Source organism: Cebidichthys violaceus, unplaced genomic scaffold (genome assembly GCF_023349555.1).
Source record: "Cebidichthys violaceus isolate CVI_PGR_0920_01 unplaced genomic scaffold, fCebVio1.0.p SCAF_31, whole genome shotgun sequence".
Taxonomy (NCBI): Eukaryota; Metazoa; Chordata; class Actinopteri; order Perciformes; family Stichaeidae; genus Cebidichthys; species Cebidichthys violaceus.
The window spans coordinates 2,424,211-2,444,143 of NW_027176495.1; the positions used below are offsets into that span (position 1 = coordinate 2,424,211).

The 19,933-nt window shown below is 45.3% G+C and overlaps 3 protein-coding genes across 7 annotated transcripts in view; 1 reads left to right on the forward strand and 2 right to left on the reverse strand.

The window, feature by feature from the left end:
- LOC137882277 (disheveled-associated activator of morphogenesis 1-like) overlaps positions 1–2,658 on the forward strand; it is a 37,459-nt gene extending 34,801 nt beyond the window's left edge. For all 3 annotated transcript variants that reach the window (XM_068724490.1, XM_068724488.1, XM_068724491.1), the window contains 2 exons: positions 308–478; positions 1,176–2,658. In XM_068724490.1, coding sequence (XP_068580591.1) covers positions 308–478; positions 1,176–1,388 — 384 coding nt within the window. In that variant the 3' untranslated portion in view covers positions 1,389–2,658. The remainder of the gene's footprint in view (positions 1–307; positions 479–1,175) is intronic.
- A 211-nt stretch (positions 2,659–2,869) lies between these two features.
- Positions 2,870–5,719, reverse strand: LOC137882344 (trans-L-3-hydroxyproline dehydratase). 3 transcript variants are annotated; one of them, XM_068724608.1, is made up of 7 exons: positions 5,559–5,719; positions 4,912–5,012; positions 4,140–4,624; positions 3,892–4,061; positions 3,627–3,749; positions 3,411–3,548; positions 2,870–3,190 (listed from the first exon to the last, which is right to left on the reverse strand). In XM_068724608.1, exons 3-7 carry the CDS (start codon positions 4,615–4,617, stop codon positions 3,065–3,067), a joined length of 1,035 nt encoding a protein of 344 aa, XP_068580709.1. In that variant the 5' UTR covers positions 4,618–4,624; positions 4,912–5,012; positions 5,559–5,719; the 3' UTR covers positions 2,870–3,064. The 3 variants fall into 3 exon arrangements, with proteins under 3 accessions (XP_068580709.1, XP_068580707.1, XP_068580708.1); XM_068724606.1 differs by lacking the exon at positions 4,912–5,012; XM_068724607.1 differs by lacking the exon at positions 5,559–5,719 and having other exon boundaries at positions 4,912–5,041.
- Positions 5,720–6,178: 459 nt separating this feature from the next.
- Positions 6,179–19,343, reverse strand: LOC137882309 (potassium voltage-gated channel subfamily H member 5-like). Its single transcript, XM_068724541.1, has 11 exons — positions 19,263–19,343; positions 17,865–17,988; positions 17,437–17,543; positions 17,182–17,310; positions 16,327–16,439; positions 15,747–16,139; positions 14,852–15,281; positions 11,892–12,091; positions 10,854–11,106; positions 10,464–10,660; positions 6,179–9,007 (listed from the first exon to the last, which is right to left on the reverse strand). The coding sequence occupies exons 1-11, from the start codon at positions 19,333–19,335 to the stop codon at positions 7,871–7,873; spliced, it is 3,156 nt and encodes a 1,051-aa protein (XP_068580642.1). The 5' UTR covers positions 19,336–19,343; the 3' UTR covers positions 6,179–7,870.
- Between the last annotated feature and the right edge of the window lie 590 nt (positions 19,344–19,933).

The following is a 19,933-nucleotide window of genomic DNA, read 5'->3' on the forward strand; positions in this document are numbered from 1 at the left end:
ATGTTCTCAGCATGACCTCACATCTGGATGTCCTCTTTTTTTTAACTTACTGTGAAAAACATTCAACAAACATGTTGCCTTAATTTGGGCTCTGGCTCCAGTCTCTGGCCTCGGCTGTAATCAGTAGCCGGTCACGTCTGAGTTAACATGGGCTTCAAAGCCCGACTACTGGTCCCCTGCTCTTATTTCAAAGAGCTGGGACTAACGAGTCGCCTGTAAAACAGTCAAAGACGGAGTAAAACATGGTTCCACTGTGTCCCGCTGTAAATCTAATCCCATGTGTGCCCCCTTCTCTTTGGTCCCACAGTTTCTGAAGGCAGTAAAGCACTTTGGTGAGGATGCCAGTAAGATGCAGCCAGATGAGTTCTTTGGCGTCTTTGACCAGTTCCTGCAGTCGTTCACCGAGGCTCAGCAGGAGAACGAGAACTTGCGAAAACGCAAAGAGGAGGAGGAGCGCAGGGCCAAGATGGAAGCTCAGGTGTGTGATCGTTCCCTGTTTCCATATGATCCTCGACAAAAAGAACCGCCGTTATGAAACACTATATAACTATGGAGTATAGTTAAAGCGAGACTATGTAACTTTTGATAAAACACTACAGCTACAGTCTTGTTTGAAAGGAATAGTTTGACATTTTAGGAATTATGTATTTATTAGTTTTCTGCCACGTTTGAAATGAGGAGATCGATGCTACATATCTGTCCTTACTATGTAAAGTTGCAGCCTGCAGACGGTTAGCTTAGCACAAAATGGAGACTGGAGCTCGTAACGAACAGCTACCTGTCTCTGGTAGCTGCTTCCTCCTGCTCCTAGTCTTTATGCTAAGCTAACTAGCCGCAGCAGGCTTCATATTTAACACACAGATAAGAGTGGTATCGATCTTCCCAACTAATTCTACAACTTCTACAACAAATTTTGCATAAAAGTCCACTTGCTCTCAAGGATGAACTGATTAGATTTCGGTGGTCAAAGGTCACTTGGATTTTTTGTCCATAACTCAAGAAATTCAGACACTAATTATGACAATTTCCCATAAATGCTCAACAGGATAAAATGAGGACGTTTTAGACAGACATGAATGTAAACTGAAACACGACTGGTTGCTGGAGTCATATACACACCTGTGAGACGGTAATTTGAGTTTTAAATACATTGATTTTTATGTCTGTGTCATCAGCTGAAAGAGCAGAGGGAGAAGGAGCGAAAGGCCCGGAAAGCAAAGGCCAACGGGGAGGACGACGGCGGCGAGTTTGATGACTTGGTGTCGGCGCTGCGGTCCGGCGAGGTCTTCGACAAGGACTTATCCAAAATGAAACGCAACCGCAAGCGCATCAACAGCCAGACGACAGACGCGAGCAGAGAGCGACCCGTCACTAAGCTCAACTTCTAAGCGGGGGCTGAGGTCATCGTCCTCGCTTCGTTCGCCCGCCCTGCTCATTAGTTTCCCTCTGGGTCAAACTGACATGCACATTCCTCCGCGCCCCCCCCCCTCCCTCCTGCGCTCCCACCCGGCTCGCCCGGCATCGTTGCTGCAGAGCCGCACAACGCGATCAGACCTTTCATCCTCTTTGATGCTAAATGGAGAAGAAGCCAAAACTTGTCGACGACCAAATCAGATAATTCCCCGCCGAAGGATCAGCCCGGTCAAATGAAATGTTTTAAAGTTGTTGCACAAGAGCTGGATGTTCTCCCCGTTTCCTTCCAGGTGTAAGAGATGCTCACGCTTGTATGATGGGAACAGTTCTGTGCTGTTTTTCTACGTCTGAATCTATGCACAGAGTGAAATGTGCAGCGAGCAGACTCCTTCAGGGCTCGATGCTCGATCCAAACAGGAAGATGATTCCACTAAAAACACAAGGGGCCATTTTGTACGGACCGATTTCATAGAGAGAGGCTGCTTTCACGCCCCAGTTGTCCGAGAGATCCTTTGGAGAAAGACTGGATCTGAACTTCCTCTTGACCCTGCTGTTGTCTTGCAGTCAGAACCGCCACAGGACTGAGGCTGTCAGACAGACGTGGGTTGGACTGCAGGTGACGCGGCTGAGAAGTTTCTTTTCTATTGATCATTATTGACATGCAGCATTTCTATATCTGATCACTGTATGTTTTGTTTGAAGTTGTTCCTGTTAAGAGCTGGCCTTAACGTTGTTCTATTTGTTGAGTGGGTACTCTCAAAGGCCTGGGTCTAATCTGCAGTTTCTCTACCAGTGTGGACACTCATGTCATAGATTACATATATATATATATATCTATATATAAGGTTGCGTGCTTGTGACACATGCACATATAAATTCATAATTACTATGCTAAATGCTATTAAAACAATACGCAGACGATGCAATACACTTGTTTTCCCTCTCCGGAGGGAGTGCCCTCCTTTACGTATTCATTGGATATTTGGAATATGTCTTCTGTGCTCCGGCTGGATTCACACTGCGACATAACAGACACAACAGCCTGACCCTGAGCTCTGTGTGACCCACGTGTGATGTTCTCACTCCTGTAGAAAACATCACGTGTGGACGAGAAACCTTTGACGTTAATGTCTCCGCTCGGCCGTGTGAATCCATCCAGTGTCAAACTCCTCCACCGGACTTTTATAATTTAAATATTGCTTTCTATTGTACGATGACCTGATGATAATAAACGGGAGAAACACTTGTGAGTTTCTTTGCATTTAGCTGAATGAATGAATGACTGATGGGCACCGGGCTCACGGCTCCATCTAGTGGTCAGTAGATGTTACTGAACAGAACGCGACCGTGACGTCAGACTCTGTTACATTTAATACAAGTTTAGAAAACATGATCTTAAACCAGGTTAGTCCTGTGAAAGGTGGATCATTTCACCCATAATTAAATCAAAACAAAATGAAACATATTTATTTATTGATCAAATACTCAGGCCACACATGTTTCTTACATAGAAAACGAATATAACATTCTATTCTCTTCTTGGAGAGCTTTGAGATATTCTATAGTTTGCTGAGCTACAAAGCACTTAAGTCGTTGTGTTAAACTCTTTTTTAATGTATGGCCACATTTGATGACAACCTGTAACTGAGGCTCACTTCAGTAGAAACCCCTGAGTCAGCGGATCATCTGGCTCCTGCACAAAGCAGGAGACTCCGGTGTAACAAGCTCTGCCGGCCACCTCCACCACCACAGCCCTGAAGTCTCCACACCTGGTCTCCTGAACACAAACCACAGACATGCCTCAACAGCAGAACCACAATAACCCATCCAGGCATCTTAGAACCAGTGACTCTGAACAAAATCCTGTTTGTTAAACGTTGCAGCGATCCATTGCATTAGAGGAGATCAAACTCGTTTCAAATTGCTGCTGACCTTTGGCTAACGGCTCTGAACCGTGACGGTAAACCCTGAAACCTGTCAGAAGGAAACTGTGGTACCTCAACGGCTTTCCCTGTGAACTGGGATCCAGTGGCTCCGCTCTGAAAGGTCCTGGTCTGGTTCAGCCGGATGAGACCTTTGTGATACTGAAGAGCTACTCTGGCTGTAACACCAGAACCAGTGGGGCTCCGGTCCACCTGAGAACACATTTAAACCAGCTAAAGCAAATAACAAGCTGTGTTTACGTCTCCTCTGGACCAGCGCCTGTAAAGTACCTGAGCTTCAGCGAACACACAGATATTAGCGGTGGGATCAGAGGAATAATCATCTTTGCCGTCAGTGAGGATGGTGCCGTAGAGGAAGGCCAGATCATCACTGGTTGGGTGGTGTAACTTCACCTAGATGACAATAACAAAACGTCAAGACTGTCGAACACAATGTGAAATCAACAGAGGCTTGGTGGACGGGCCCTCTGCACACAGATGCTGTTGTCTGGGGGGATTTGTCATGGTGACATTCCTCCGCCTGTGAACTTCCTACCTGAGATCTGACGGCGTCGGTCACCGCTGTGGCTGCGTCTACCAGATCTCGAGTCCTGGACTTGGTCACATTGAGGCCGAACCTCTGGGCGTCCACAAAGGCGTAGAAGGCTCCTCCATAGCCGATATCAACCGTCACATCGCCGAACCGTTCCACCGCCACCGTCACATCTGGTCAGAAGTAGTTTAGTAAAACCAGGGGCATTAAAAACCCTCCTGAAAACAGCTTCTTCAGAGGGCGTGTCCTACCTGTTGCAAACGCAAACGCCGGCACGCTGAGAAACCTCACCGCTCCGGTTTTACCACCGGAGTACTCGACAAAGGCCTTCACCAGCCCACAGGGACAGTGTATGTTCACTTGAGTCTCCGGTGACTGTGGCTCTTTCACCAGTTTGTAGTCCACGGCGAAGCGGCCCAGTGCGATGACGGCGTGTCCACACATGGTGCTGTACCCCTCGTTGTGCATGAACAGCACCCCCAGGTCGGCCTCGGGCATCTCGCTGGTCACCACCAGGGCTCCGTACATGTCGTAGTGTCCCCGCGGCTCGAACATCAGCACCCTCCTGAGGTGATCCAGATGTTCCCGGACATAACGCCGTTTGGACAACACACTGTCACCTTTGACCTCTGGGTAGCCGCTGTGGATGATCCGTAAAGGCTCCCCGCCTGTGTGCATGTCGACCACTGACAGCTTGTCTCCCAGGTGAGGCGCAAGCAGCATTTCCATCTCAGCGCTGATTTGAAAAATAATAAGAGCAACGCTTCATCAGAAAGCTTGTTTTCTAACATTACTTTCATTACTGTAGATCATTTGTGAATTATCTTTTCTTTGAGGTTTCCTCACTAACTGTTGAGTCTTTTTCTGTCTCATTGTTTGTCACCACTGTAATATCTGTAGACTCTTTTATTATATCTCCTTTCTTTACATAGAATAATGTATTTCACGTCTGTGTAGAACATGTTTAGTGTTTCTGATCTGACATTAAACCGCAGTGAAGAAGCACAGAGAGGCAAACAGTACCTCTGCCTCACTGAAGGGGGCGAGCGAGAGCCCACGGGTCGGGTTATGCTTGTTCTGTCGTTGCTCTTCTTCTACGCTTTTCTTCTTCTTCTTCTATTTTGCTTTGACCACAAAAATGTAAGATTCTATATCCAAGCTCAAAAAACAGAAATATGAACAAATCAACATCAGTTCAACGTCGAACAGGTAAAGTAACCTTTTATGTGTTTGTTGTTACACAGATTATCGCGGAATCTCACGATTTTCGCGGGTGGCGCTCGCGAGCGCTCCGCTTCTGAAACGCTCCCGGTGGGCTCAAATATATACTCTGTGTGTGTGTGTGTGTGTGTGTGTGTGTGTGTGTGTGTGTGTGTGTGTGTGTGTGTGTGTGTGTGTGTGTGTGAGAATCTGACTCGTGTCAGCTCCTCAGCTCCTGGTCTTACTCCATATCCTACTTCCTCGTGCGTGTGTCTATTCTTAGATCTAATTCAGTCTAGTTCCTCTCCTCTCTTCTCCTCTCTTCTCCTCTCCTCTCCTCTCCTCTCCTCTCTGGACAGTTAGATTTCATGCTTCATGCTTCTCTTTGGTGTTTTTATCACTTCTCCTCCTCGTGTACCACACATCACTACACACGAACATAATATAACCAAACTTGCAGCAGCTCTTACATTTTAGCGATTTGGGGAAATGTCGCCTCAACGACACGTTGTCCAAGAAACCCTGTGTCCGGTGTTCCGGTCTATCACGCGACTGTTAACTGCTGACCTCCAGAGAACACGTAGCTGTCCTCGTGAATGACGCATTGTTTAATTTAGCAATACAGCGTCAAACCTTCTCATATACGGTCTGTGGTCAAAACATAATAATGATAATAATAATAATACTTAAGTTTCGCTTTACAGGACAGAGACAAACATACCGGATATCACGTCAGTCTGTCGAGGACACGAGGACACTCGAGTCTCAAACGTGGTTGTTGTTTATGTTGAAACAGAAGAGCTGCTCTTCCCTTGAAATAATAAAGTTGGTAAAAAAAACAAAAACATAAACGTTTTGTGCAAACATGTCACTTAGAAGAACTCTGTAGCACAGTTAGAAGTATAAATATATATATATTTATATTTATGTCCTGAGTTTGAATCTGGATTTCGTATCGTATGTTATAAACAGTTGTCGGTCAGAATCAGTATCACTACAGTCGTACTGTGACGTGTTTTAAGCACATTGAACAAGGTGCAGCACAGTCAGCATTATTTGAGTTGTTTGCAGACTTTTAAACTTGCGTGATAAATATTTTATTAATATGTCTTTATGTTGTAAGAGGTACTATTTCCATATCAGCACTGAGGATGAGGACAACAGTGAGTGGAAAGGAATCACGTCCGATGTTGCTAATGCCAGAAGTGCTGATCCCCAGTTGGACACCTTTTATTGTCCCTGTGTCCTCTCCCCAAATGTCTCATCCGTCTCCTTTGTCCAAAGGAGTAACTCTATTCAACCGGATTGCAACAACTGTTCATGTTCACAAATACTGCGTTGACTCGCGTTGAGTGACTAAAGAACTAAAGAAGACTAAACAACAGATGGTGAGCAGGCATCAGTTTTCATTATTCATTCCACTGTTTACAGGTTCCTGGATGCATGCAACGGCTTTCCTACATGTCATATAGAATGGAAGTGCTGAACAGACTCATGCTCTCATCCTCCGGTCGTACAGAGATGATCCAGTAACACACTAGAGCTGTAGAGCTGTAGAGCTGTAGAGCTGTAGAGCTGTAGAACTGTAGAACTGTAGAGCTGTAGAACTGTAGAGCTGTAGAGCTGTAGAGCTGTAGAGCTGTAGCGCTGTAGAGCTGTAGAGCTGTAGCACTGTAGAGCTGTAGAACTGTAGAGCTGCAGAACTGTAGAGCTGTAGAGCTGTAGAACTGTAGAACTGTAGAGCTGTAGAGCTGTAGAGCTGTAGAGCTGTAGAGCTGTAGCCGTGCTGTTTGGTCATCGACATCATCTAATCGTCTTCATACAACCAGAGTAAAGAAACGCAAACGTGTGCGTGACAAAGAGCAGTGTCACTCCATTTAGATATGCACAACTAGTTATTCTTACAGGTAGTCAAAGATATAATCATTCACACTGAAATAAATATCGAAATTCAACATCCAAGCAAATATACCTGAGCAAGAGGCAAAGTTACATGAAGGGATGTACAGTAAAAATATTGTTTAAGGAACATACGTCATAAGAGATCATAATATTTAACAATAAAACTCTATTAAAGCACCTATTCCTATTTCACATGCATGGGGATGAAGCTCAGACACGATATGAAGATCATAGTTCATAGAATGAATGCATAGTGCAGAGACAGAACTAACGTTTCCACTTTAAACCATAAAGAGTCGATCACGTCTCTGCTTGAGGCTTTATTATTGTAAGGCACATATCTTTACCTGACAGTGAATACGGTAGCTAAAGGGAGACGTGTCCTCAACACGTGGAAACGTTTACTGAGCTCCAAGTTCCAGCTGGTTGAATAATCACCACGGTTGTGGAAGGTGAACCTTCTTGCTTAACCTCTTCTCTGATGTTTATGCCACAAACTATGAATTAACAATGAAATAAAAGTCAAGGAAGATCATGAAGATGCTTTACAAAAAGCCTTAAACTCAGACTATGTGTTTAAAGATTCAGCTCCTATCAGAGCATCAGTGGTGATCATCACAGCTCTACGTCCTTTTATAATGCCTCTAAAATATGTATTTATTTCCTAAGTGTTTGGTCAGTAATCGTTTCTGTTTGGCATTCTTAAATCTAGGTTAACTCTGACCTGTGTTTGAGTGTTACGGTAACATTATAAAGGGGGTTCTGCATGCAGTGGTGGTGTTTAGCGTGAGACGTTTCTTTGGCAGGCCAGAGTCCAGCAGGACATGCAGACTGGTGCTTCTGTAAATCACTTTTTAAGATATCCAGGTTATGGGTAAGTTCAAAAAGGCCCATCGTCTGCCTCTGGTGTGACCGGCTTGGAGTCCTGATACTTCACTCTGGGCTTCGGCGAAGAGGTCGGAGGCAGCGAGAGTCTTCTCCTCATCGACAGCAGCCTGAGGATCTCGCTCACCTGAGACTCGAGCACCGACAGGCGGCCGCTCAGCTTCTGAATGTCTCCCTTCAGCTCCAGCTTGGCCTCATGCAGGGCGGCTTGAAGGAGCGCCTGTTCAGACGCCGGCTGAACAAGCGAGTGTTTGAGGGAGTCGACCCCGAGGCTGTGCTCGAACGGGTTCCTCTCCAGAGGACTCCTTTCCATCGGGCTCCTTTCAAAGGAGCTTCTCGAATCTCCGGCTCGGTCGATGCGCAGATCGCTCTTTGTGATGCCGCTGTCACAGGAGTCAGTTTTGTGCAGGGCGCTTATTTCTTCACCTGCCTCTCCGGCACTGTTGCCCACCTCCGTGCTTCCCGTCTCTCCGCTCTCCTCCAAATCCTGGTTCTTGTTGGCGACCGCCAGCCGCTCCGAGGACCGGGATCCTTTCTGCCACTCCTCTGCTTTCTGTGGCTTCTTTTCTGGCTCCACAGCAGGAGGCGGTGGTGCAGTTGAAGCGGCGTTTCTAAACTTTGCCCAGCCTCGAGCGCCTCTGCTGCCAGTGATGCCTCCTGCCGCTCCCTCTCCACCCGCACCGCTGCTCTTCACGGGGCTGCTGACCCTCTGACAAAGCTGGCTCTCTGCACCGGGCCTGGCTGTAGACCCCCCAGCCTCTTGTGCGCAGCTTTGCTCCGACGTCTCGGTGTGGACGAACGCTTGCGGAGGCGCCGTGCCCGCGTTCCCCCCTCCCGAGCAGGGAGCGTTATTCTGCGCCGTGGAGCCGTACTCGTGCTGCAGAGGAGGAGGAGCTGCAGGCTGACACTGCGTGTACGAGTTTGAGTCGGAGTGGCGGTGGTGCTGCGGCTCCACCTGTACACAGTTGTGATCAAAGTAAGAGCGAGACTCTCCCGGTGGTTGAGTGTCTCTCTGCTGTCTGAAGCGCTGGAACAGCTTGCGGACTGGGTGGTCTTCAGGAATGCACAGGGTCACCTCGTTTTTCCGGCGCTCCTGCTCCCTCTTCACATCGGCAATCTTTCTGAAGATGATCTGCAGGAGGGAGAAACTGTGCATGAGGACAACAATGTGGGACGTTCACACAGAGGCCACATTTACATTCCAATAGTATAGAGCTCTATGAAACAGAGCGAAGATGCATACATAATGCAGCTTTAAAGCCAGGATACGCATGTGGGCCTGTTGAAATATTAAAGAACTGAATGCATGAGGGAAACCGTTAATGGAGCCATAATGAAGTAACGCAGCGATATCGAGGCCCGATCATTTCTGGATTCCCTCAGAAGACAAAGAGAGGAAGTTGGTATGAGAATGTCCCGTGGACTTTGTTCTGAAGGAAGTGTGGTGGTAACTATACATACAATAACCTCGTGTTCCTCAACATCAAGCCCCCATGATGAACATTCACAGGACCTTCTTAAGAATGTGACATCGTCATAAAACTCATCTGTTTGATGTAATGCACCAAACCGCTGGAAATGGTTCAAAATGAACAAGACACAACTATAACAACAAAGTGTTTGGACACTCCTAGCTTGAACTGGTGTGTAGTTGAGATGCTCATGAGTTGATGACAGCAGAGAGAGCAGCACATCTAAAGCTGCTCAAATCAATAATAGATTGCTTTGTTTTCACTGAATATACATTTTAAGAAAAATACATAAATCTTTCAACATGGAGCCACAATTTGCCTTGAAATTGTTTTGGATTTAGCACTGCTTCACTGACCGTGGGATTTCTGTGTGTGTTATTACATAAGACCTTCTAATGGAGCTGCAGGAAACTGGAAAAGTCAGAGGAAATTGAAAGTACATGGCTACTTAAAACATAATAAAATAATCATAAACCTCCATGTTTCTGTTATGGTTGGACTGCATTCTTGAACTTTTCTCGATGCAGAGATTATATATGAACGCAAGTCTGTTTAATTCCTTCATAAAAGTGCATATTTTGATTGATAACATCTGTATGTGATTTAAACCAGTCCTGAACAAAGAGCCCAACGACCCACGTTTACCAGGTGACTTTAAAGAGATCATTCATTAAGAATGAATGAGGTTCTCATCCCGTAGGATGATATTACAGCAACTTACTATCAAGGGGATTCATATATGTATCATGGAGACGTTCATCAAATATTAATAACTGTTCTTTATGAGCTCCTCATACAATGTTTTGATGCTCTTTCGCCAAAATTAGCCTCTGAAATGTGACGTTCACAGTTATCTAAAGGTTCTAAATTAAAGTTCTGTTTGTTTCAGCCCAGTTTGGATGCACAGCATGAGTTTGTAATGACAGGCCGCTATACTTGATGAAGATAACTGCAGGGCTCCTCGGTGCGCCAGAGGATTCAGCCGCTGATAATGTGATGCCTTTACTGTCTACTCTAACGAAGGCATAACGAGCCCTTAAAGAAAACCAACATGTCTACAATGAAACAGAAAGGACAGAAAGGACAGGACAGCTGTACTGTCCATTCAGTCTGTACCCGTTTCCGTAGGTTGCAGGTGAGGATGAGGTTGCGGGAGAACGTGTTGGCGAACGCCGTGTAAAACTCCAGCACCCTCATCAGAGCGTCTCTCCGGATGACGTGCAGGTCGCAGTAGGTCAAAGCTCGGACATTTGCGCAAGCCCGGGCCAGAGTGGACTCTTTCCAGAACACGTCTCCAAACACGTCGCCTTTACCTGGAGACACACACGATCACTGAAGGAAGGCCGGGATGCAACAACCTGCATGCCTCACAACCTTTGTTCCAGTCTTTGGAACAAAGGTTTGCTCCAGTTTTATCTGGAACAAACCTTTGTTCCAGTTTTATCTTCACCGTCGGGCACAGATAAGACTCGACCCGATCTGTGGCGTAATGTTGCGTTGGATTACCGAGTATCGCGATGACCTCGTCGTCCTGGATGACTTCTAGTGAGCCGGAGACCACGAAGCAGAGGGTGTCCACGCTCTCCCCGACGTGGAAGATGAGGTCTCCGGGCGCACAGTGCGTGGTCTGAAACTCCACAGCCAGAGAGCGCAGACAGCCGTCGCTCGCCAGACGAAACGCCGGGTGATCGTTGAACACCTGCCGGTTGAGGTGGACGCAGATGTCCGCCCGCATGTCTTTGGGACAAATGGAGAGAACCTGAGAGAGATGGTGAGATATCAGAGCGGTTATATCGTCAGGTATCATCGTCTTTTAGGGAGGCACAGAAAACATTTAGTCAGACGAGTGTCTTTACAGGAGCAGTGTGGAGGATTTGGCGGTATCTAGTGGTGATATTGCAAATTGCAACCAACTGAAACTTCTCCTGTGTGCGAAGCATTTAGAGACAGTTTGGTTTGTTCTGGGCTTCTGTAGAAACATGGAGGCTCCGTGAAGACGACCCACTGCGTAGATAGATATGAACGTTTCATTCTAAGAATGACATCAGGAGCATCTCCTGAAGGGAAGGTCCGTACAGAAAGGTAGAACTACGCTTTAATCCGTCATAAGGGGTTAAAAACAACAAGCTTTTAATAAATATGGCTCCTGCGTTTATAAAAATACTCACACCTGCCTTCCTCAGGGTATTTTACCTTTCCCTTTTAAATAAATGATCGAGATTATTAAACTATCAATCTGCTGTTACTTTGGCCGTAGCTCAGCAGAAATATCCCTTTCCAACACTTTATGATTATGTCAACGAACCCTGAGCTCAATGAGCAAGTGAACTCAGTGACCTGCGGTGACCTTTGATGCTAGTTATTGTCCACCTGTCGACTCTGCCCACACCTCTCTGTTTAAAAGAGAGCGTTCTTACCCTTTAACTTACACTATTTCCATTTAACAACATTTGAATGATCTATTAAGTACATTATGAACATGTGCGAGTGTGTTACTAACATGGGACGGCTGATGAACTCTTACAGCGATAGTGACAACGATACCTTATCTGTGTCAATGCCCTTAGACATGGCCCAGGTGGAGACGATGAAGTCCATGACCCTCTCGCTCAGACCTTTGGGAACCTGATAAAGCTTCAGGAAGTCACGCACGTTGTTCAGCATCTCATGGTAGCGGTTTGTGTTGGTGTACATCTGCTGGAAGATGGTGGTGACGTTTCCAAAAATGGTTGCATAGAGCAGCGCTTCAAAAGAAACAGAGACGGGACAGAGTCAGGACAAAGCAGGGCTGATATGTTCAACAACGATGTGCTTCATTCTAGGAAACCATGTGGGATCATCAGGAGTTTGGTTCACATGAAGGTCTGGATGTTTTCAGATGAAACATGTATATTTATAGGATTTGTGTTCCAACCATTGTTCAGGTATTCCACCTCACACACTTCAGTGTTGTTTGTACATGTTACAGGACTGCAGCGTGTTACGGTGTCTTCATGGATGTGAACTGATGATTATTTCGGCTGCGCGATAAGGGATGGTTTTCATGTTTTCATCAATTTTAAGGAGGTTTAACCTTAAAATATTTATATTAGAAACTACCATTAAAAATACCACACTTTTACTCTTACATCCCAGTAGGTTAGCCATTCATGTTTTCATTTGACTACTTCATTACCATAGTAACTTATTATTAAACAGTTCATTTATCTATTCCTCTTCCCTTTAAGATGATCAGGACCTTTTTATGAGGCTTAAATTAAGGAATGGTTTATCATGAAACAACTTTCAGGGTTTTTACTCCTCCTATGCAAATAAACTGAGTGGTGGATTGAGCGTTTCTAATGTTATTCATAATGCGCATTTCCTCAGTAAGAGCTCTGTGCTGCAGTGACCTCGAAGAGTCCGTCAGTATCTCTTAACGTGAGGTTTCACCCACTCAAGAGGAAAGCGTCGTCTCCAGTCGCCACAGCAGGATCACAGAGGTTAGGATACATATCTAACGTGAAGGCTCATTGTCCTGTTACTACACTCCAGCCTCCGGGCCGACTCCCCCTTTCTTCTTCTCCTCTCGCATAATTCCTGTATCTGTAGCAGGAACTTTATCGGCCGTAATTGAACCCGACACTTCAGTGTGACTGAGTGATCTTCGTGATCGAAGCACAACAAGAATAATGGGCGGTTAGTTTGGGAAGTACAGACCTTGAAGCGCGGCCGTCACTTTGTGTTCGCCTCACACTTTGCATTGCATCACTTTACATGCTGTTCATGCTGTTTCAGAGGAGCGGGCCAAAGGTTAGTGAAGGGAGGAGAGTCGTGACGGAGGAACTGTAAGCAAAGGGCTGAAAGTGGAAGCAGTGACACTGAAGGTGAAGCTATTACTGTAACTGCAGTGGGTGATGGAAATAATACAGACACCTGCGTAAAAATAGATTTCTATTTTTATCAAGAGATTCAACCTCATTTAAATGAGGCTGCTTTGACTTCTTGTTTTTGATGTAATAGTCTGAGTGTAAAGTTAGAAATATGACACAGAGACAATGAAGACTGTTCTGTTTATGTAACAGGCTCCAGTCTTTAGCACTGATTCACTGTTACTAGACCTCCACTTAATACGCTTGATCTGATTCACAGTTTGGATCCTGTGAATCCCTGAACACTGTAAAGAATCATTCATGTCCCTGAAATGATCTGTTATTAGAATAAGATTTAAAGTGCCAGAGAAACTACGTGTGCATGCATGTGTCTGTGTGTGATTTGTGTTGTTGCCTTTTGTTTATTGTGATAAAAGTCAAGATAAAAATCATCTAAATGAACATACAGCAACGCTGATCTCTGTATCAGTAGAAAGCTATGAGTCAATGGTTCTGAGCTTTAATTTTCATCTGTGCAGAAACATCTACACCATATGTTGCTTTACCGGCAGCTGGCAGACAACCAGCCGGGCCGTGGAGCACGTCACCGTGACCACTAGCATGCGAGTAAATGCATCCAGATTGTTTCGGCTACTGCAAGGTTGTACTGGCACATTAGGAACGGATGAACGCATGAGCGAGATGGAAACGCCATCAAAGCGTGAATGTATGCTGTAGAGTGAGGGGGGAGATTGATAAGTGTCTCATGCTGTGCAGCTGTTGTTCTACCGGCATAATCACTTCACACCTGCAGACATGAACCAGTAGCTTATATCACCACAACAAGTGGCAGAAATGCTCTTTTTACATCCTGACAGGCAGCTGTCTCTGCTGGTGACCTGCTGCTAGGAGAACTAAACTAAATATGTGTCCTGTGCTGCTTAGCTAAGACAACGTTCCAAAGACAAAACCATGAAAGTCTTTGGTTCTCTTGTGTTGATATTGAAGTAGTTGATATTTGGCTCTAAACTGATGGATGTTGACAGGAAGTGGAACATGTCGATTAGACAGTGAGGACCGGTAGACATCGGTACGTCACTGAGGAGAGAGAGAGAGAGAGAGAGAGAGAGAGAGAGAGAGAGAGAGAGAGAGAGAGAGAGAGAGAGAGAGAGAGAGAGAGAGAGAGAGAGAGAGAGAGAGAGAGAGAGAGAGAGAGAGCATCTGAACCGTTCTGAATGGAGTGCTTCAGCAGCCTTCATACTGTATCCCAGTGAAACAGCAGTGGAGCTGCTGCTCTTTTGTCCTCTGTTCAGCTTTATTTAGACGGTCAAGGTTGCACTGTGCATCCACTGAAGGAGAGAAACAGCAGTCGCTTTGATTTAAGCCGGTCTGAGAAGCGTCGCTTGGATTTCACTTGACACACTGTCCACCGGCAAGTGATGCATTTTAGGGTTTGTGCCGTTCGTCTTGGAAGGACAACGATCGGAGGCCTCGTGTTGATCGTCTGAATGTGTGTGTGTTCATGTGATAGAGAGAGCTTGTGTGACTCCATTAACTGCTCCATTAACCAGCACTCATACGAGGACCAGTGAAGACACTATTAGTTATGTAAGGTCAGATCTATTAGACGGTGTTTCTAGCGGAGGTACTTACAGCCCACCATCATCATGGCCACAGAGAAGATCTTCTCTCCATCTGTGGCCGGAGCGATGTTGCCAAATCCGATGGTGGTGAGACTCGTCATAGTGAAGTAGAGAGAAGAGATGTACAGGGTGTCCTTGTTGGGCCCCCCCTCCCACTGCCCGGTACCGCTGGCGTTGTAGCGGTAAGGAGTCCCGATGCTCAGGGCCAGCTGGTAGAGCCAGCTGTCCGTCTTGATGGTGTTGGTGGTGTAATCGATGACCTCGTTGTCCCCGATGCTGTACCAGATACAGGCCAGCCAGTGGGCCACCAGGCCGAAGACGCACACCAGCAGAACCAGGACGGCCGCTCCGTATTCCAGGTAGTGGTCCAGCTTGCGGGCCACCCGGCCCAACCGGAGCAGGCGGATCACCTTCAGGGAGCTGAACAGACTGCTGAGACCCTACAGTGATAAAACGATGGGCAAATATTAAAACCACAATAATCCACAATGTTTTCTGGGTCTCGTAGTCTTCTGTGATTATGAACTAAAGATCTTTAGTTTTTAGACTGTTGGCCAGATTTGAATACGTCAACTGAAGTTTTGGGAATTTATGATTGGAAGTTTTACACTGTTTTAATCGACCAAATGTTTAATTCATGCAGTCATTTGATCCATTGTCAATATTAAACAATGTATTGATTGAAGCAGCTTTTGTTAAAACGTCCTTACTGGGAGGAGAGAGTCTTCTGTCCGTGTGGCGTTCCTGTGGAAAACTGAAGCCTCACGGAGATGACTCGCTCGAGACGGAGCTGTGATCATGTCCTTCATAGAAACGGACAAGCAGACGTGTTTTGATATGTTCATGCAGTGTTACGTACCGACACCTGAACCATTCCAGAGATGCATTGATGAACATTCACTCACCTCATTCACGTGTTCGAAGGCGTTGATGATGTCGTAGGGCAGACAGGACAGCAGGTCGATGACGAACCACGTCTTCAGGTAATTCATTCGAATGAGCTTTGCGTCTGAAATGACCTCCCCAGCAGGACCCACAAAGGTGGTGTGGAAGTTGAGCACGATGTCGACCAGGAAGATGACGTCCACCACGCTGTCCAGCACCAGCCACACCAAATTGTTTTGCTTTGTCTTAAAGGAGACGTTGTAGGGAACCATGATGGCCGTGTAGAAGGTGAGGATGAGGATGACCCAGTCCCAGGTGGTCTTGAAGGTGCAGTAGTGGAGGATGATGTGTGGAGGGGTCTTTGGGGCCTCTTGTTTGTACTGAGGGAGGATGTCCGATCCCAGCTGAAGAGCCTGTATCGAGAGGGAATATTTAACAAGGAACATCAGCCTCATCAGAGATCCTTCCAGTTGTGCAACTTTTAATTTGTCTGTAAAATGCTGAACAATTTTGGGGAGATATACTAATCTCAGCCTCTGGATCTTCTCTCTTTACGTCTCTTGATTTAGCTCGTGACACGTTTGGGTAGATGCTCCTCACCTCAGCCAGTCTGGAGGGCTTGTGGCTGACCTCGGGGCTCAGCGGGGCTAACTGCTGCACCAGATTCCGGTTGTTGGTCAGCGCCCGCGTCAGTCTGGCAAACTTTGTCCATCCTGCTCAGAGACAAGAGAAACGGACGTTTTAATCTGAATAACAACGCTGTAATGTCACTCTTTAAATATCGACAATAGCAATACAATGATCGTTATCTTCTAGAAGAAAACACATAAATGCAATTTAAATAAATTGATTCCCAATTGTTGGAAAATGATTTTCATTTTAGAAAGATCATCATTTTTCCAATTCATGTGATCGAGCATGAATGCATCATGCTGGAAGACTTTTTTTCTAGGAAACCATTTGTTCCGTATGCTGAGAACTTGATGGTGTTTGAATATTCACTGTGGACAGATTCTCTTATTCCCTCCGTTCACAAGCAGCGTGTCGTTCATTCTCCCCATGAGGCCCGAGTGTCTTGTGTTTCTGCTTGATGTATGTAAAAGTCTTAGTGGCACACTGAACCCCTCGGGACACGGCGTCCTCAGAGACCAGTGTTCACTGACCCGCACACACAACACCTGGAGAGCTGTATGTCACATACCAGGAAACAAGCGTCTGTTGAGTCACAGCCACTCGTATGCGCCAGACTGTCCGATGCCCCGCACCCTCCACGGGCTTCATCTGGGCCTTAATGACACATCTACTCGATGTAGGTGTGTGTTGTAACCCTTTGGTGTGTGAAATGAGACATTAAAATGCCAGAAGTGGATGAACCCAAACGGTTTATCCTGATTACACTTAAATACTGAATGCAGTCTGGCTGAGAACCAGACGCAACAATATGAACCGACTCACCTTTAGTCGTTTCATCTTCAATCGGCTGTTTGAAAAGCGTGATGTCTCTGAAGGTGCAGAGGAAAAGCACCACCTTGTTGTTCTCGTTCCTGATGGGAGCGACCTGCATGTAGAGCCATATCGGTGTTCCTGTCGGACGGTTCAGATGAGCGTTGTGAGAGAGACACGAATGAGACAACTAGAAGTAGATTTCATAATGCACTTGATGATTTTTAGTAGAAGAAATGTGTTCAGTGAATCTGCAGTGAAACTCACTGTTCTTCGTATAGAGCAGAACATCACAGAAATGGGACTCATAGTCATCGAAGGTCTGTCTGATTTTGTCTATAGTCTTCTTATCAGTCAGGTCACCGTACATGAAACTGCAAAACAAGGGAGACGGACAGCGAAGAGCAAACGGGAGCGAGACGTTGGTGTGAGAAGGAAAGGCAGAACGTTGAAGACAGACATCTCTAACGTGGATCAAACACAATGTGGATCATTCACAGTATTTCTCTTCTCTTCTGGTGTTGATCAATGAGCACAGCTCCTGTCACATGACCTGACGTCATACATCACTGCTCACTAAGTAAAGGTCTATTGGAGCTGCTGGAGCTGAGATTCAAAGTGAAAAAGAACCACAGCGATCTGCTCTACATTCTCCTCTGGATGGAAGCTCTCGGTGGGATCGTTGCTCATCTTACTTGCACGAGCTGCTTCTGTGCATGACTTCGGCTCGGTGGTATCCAGACAACTTGCAGAATCCATCGTTGCTGTAAACGACTGGCCATTCCACGATCTGTGCGTTTCCCAGAAGGAAACTGGTTTCTGCAAGAAAATGCATAAAAAGATACAGCAGTCTGAAACAAAACTAGTCGAGTCTGAGGACTCACCTGCAGACTTCACCTGTTGATCAACCTGTGGGGGTGTGAGAGTCAAAGCCGCTCCGTAAAGTCATCGCAGCTGAACCCTCGTAGAAACACATGTTTAGCTGTGTTCCCTTTGATTCATCATTTTGACAACTATGTTGTACATTCCAATAAAAAATATTTATATAAATCTGATATTTAAATGTTATTTTTTAAATATAGTCTCCTATAAATCCTGCTGCTGATCAGTGTCATGAATCAGAGGAAACCTCAACATTCACAGTGTGTAGAAATCCTTCACATCACTATAAAGCAAAGTCTCAACTACTTACATGGTTTTAACAATCATATATAATAGAAACAAGATCTTAAAGCAGCAGTAAACAATGATAACTAGACCATAATATGTTGATGTTCCAGCCTTAATGTCAATTAAATATTGATGTGGAGCTGCACAGCGGTTTGGATCAAACTGCTGACGACAGAAATTACTGACGACATTTTCTCCGATTCTCAGTCGGTGTCTTTAAAACTCAAAGCGTGTGAATCTTCAACCTAACTGTTCATGTTGGAATCACACGTTCACTCTGCAGCTGCAGTGATTCTGACTGTTTTAACAGACTAAATATGTCTAAAATATACCACAGACTGTCCAAAAACATGTCCAATAATAATATTACCTTTCTGAAACATAAACAACAAATACTCACAAATAGTATTGCATAACGACACAGTAATGTAAGTACATGTATCAGAGGCACTATAGAGGTAATATAGTCACCAAACACAAATGACATCATGCATCTCTAAAAGAAAAGTAAAATAAACTAATCAGAAATAAGCACATTAGGAGAGTTAAATAATCCTCTTATAATGAGCAATAAAACACAACATGGACTTTGAGAGACCGATGAGCTTCTTGTTTCTACAGCTATTGATTTTACTATATCATATGTGTCTTAATGGGCATCATAAGTATTGACTATTATACTGACTTTAGTTCATTAACCTAGAGAATTTGGATTTTGCATTATTCATATTTCATTGTTAGGTAGTTACAGAAAAGTGTAAAGTACAAGAGTCGAGTCTTTGCTGCTTTCTGTTACATAGAGATAACATGAGCGGTCACTTCAGCATCACATGCAGCCCTGTGTGGCACCGTGAGTGACAACGTGAAATCAACATCCATTCATCATTATTAGTATTTTTGTTTCCTTCCTCAGTGAAACTCACCGCTGGAACGCCGGACAATGTTTTCCAGAAAAGTGTTCTGCGGAGCCACCAGTCCTCTCTTGCCCCCATGCATCGTGAGGGTTCCGGACACCGACTCGGAGCTGCTCGGTGGTCGTGCTGTTGTTAACTAATACCCCCCTCAGCTGTGCGCCCGACCGGAGCGTGGACCACAAGAGTCAAGATCACGAGTATCACGAGTATGAGATGAGCTACTTCCGCACTGAGGCCTTAGAAATAAACGCAGCATCGCCAGATGTGGCGTTGTTCATCATCTGAGGTAAACGGTTTTCACGTCACATTTATAACCACGTTGTTCTACACACATGGAGCAACAGGATGATTACATCTTTACCTGCTAAATGAAGACCAGTCTTCAAATATATCGTGTAAATATTCATAAGAGTCACATCAGCCTGACAAAAAAAACAAAACATTAAAGTTGATGCTTTTATTTTGGAGGTAAATCCGCTATAATATCCCGGTGTTATTCTGGTGTTATTGTCTGTGGCTTTTCAGACCTGTATACATGCATTTCTATTATATTTGTGTGATAATGTCGGTAATAACTGGAGATGTGTTGGTATGTGATGTGCCTGATCCTTTTCCTCTATCCATAATACATAAAATGTGGCAAAACGTTTTGAAAAATCAATTGGAAAACGTTTGTAATT

Bases quoted from the DNA above. Each gene is read 5' to 3' on its own strand.
- LOC137882344 (XM_068724606.1), bottom strand. From the start codon at position 4,617: ATGGAAATGCTGCTTGCGCCTCACCTGGGAGACAAGCTGTCAGTGGTC. The intron at 4,062-4,139 runs GTAGGACACGCC...ACTTCTGACCAG, and splicing joins GGCGTTTGCGTTTGCAACAG to ATGTGACGGTGGCGGTGGAA. The intron at 3,191-3,410 runs GTACCACAGTTT...GTTTGTGTTCAG, and splicing joins TCACAGGGAAAGCCGTTGAG to GAGACCAGGTGTGGAGACTT.
- LOC137882309 (XM_068724541.1), bottom strand. From the start codon at position 19,335: ATGCATGGGGGCAAGAGAGGACTGGTGGCTCCGCAGAACACTTTTCTG. The intron at 17,544-17,864 runs GTAAGATGAGCA...CTTGTTTTGCAG, and splicing joins CACAGAAGCAGCTCGTGCAA to TTTCATGTACGGTGACCTGA. The intron at 12,092-14,851 runs GTAAGTACCTCC...TTTCTTTTGAAG, and splicing joins GGCCATGATGATGGTGGGCT to CGCTGCTCTATGCAACCATT.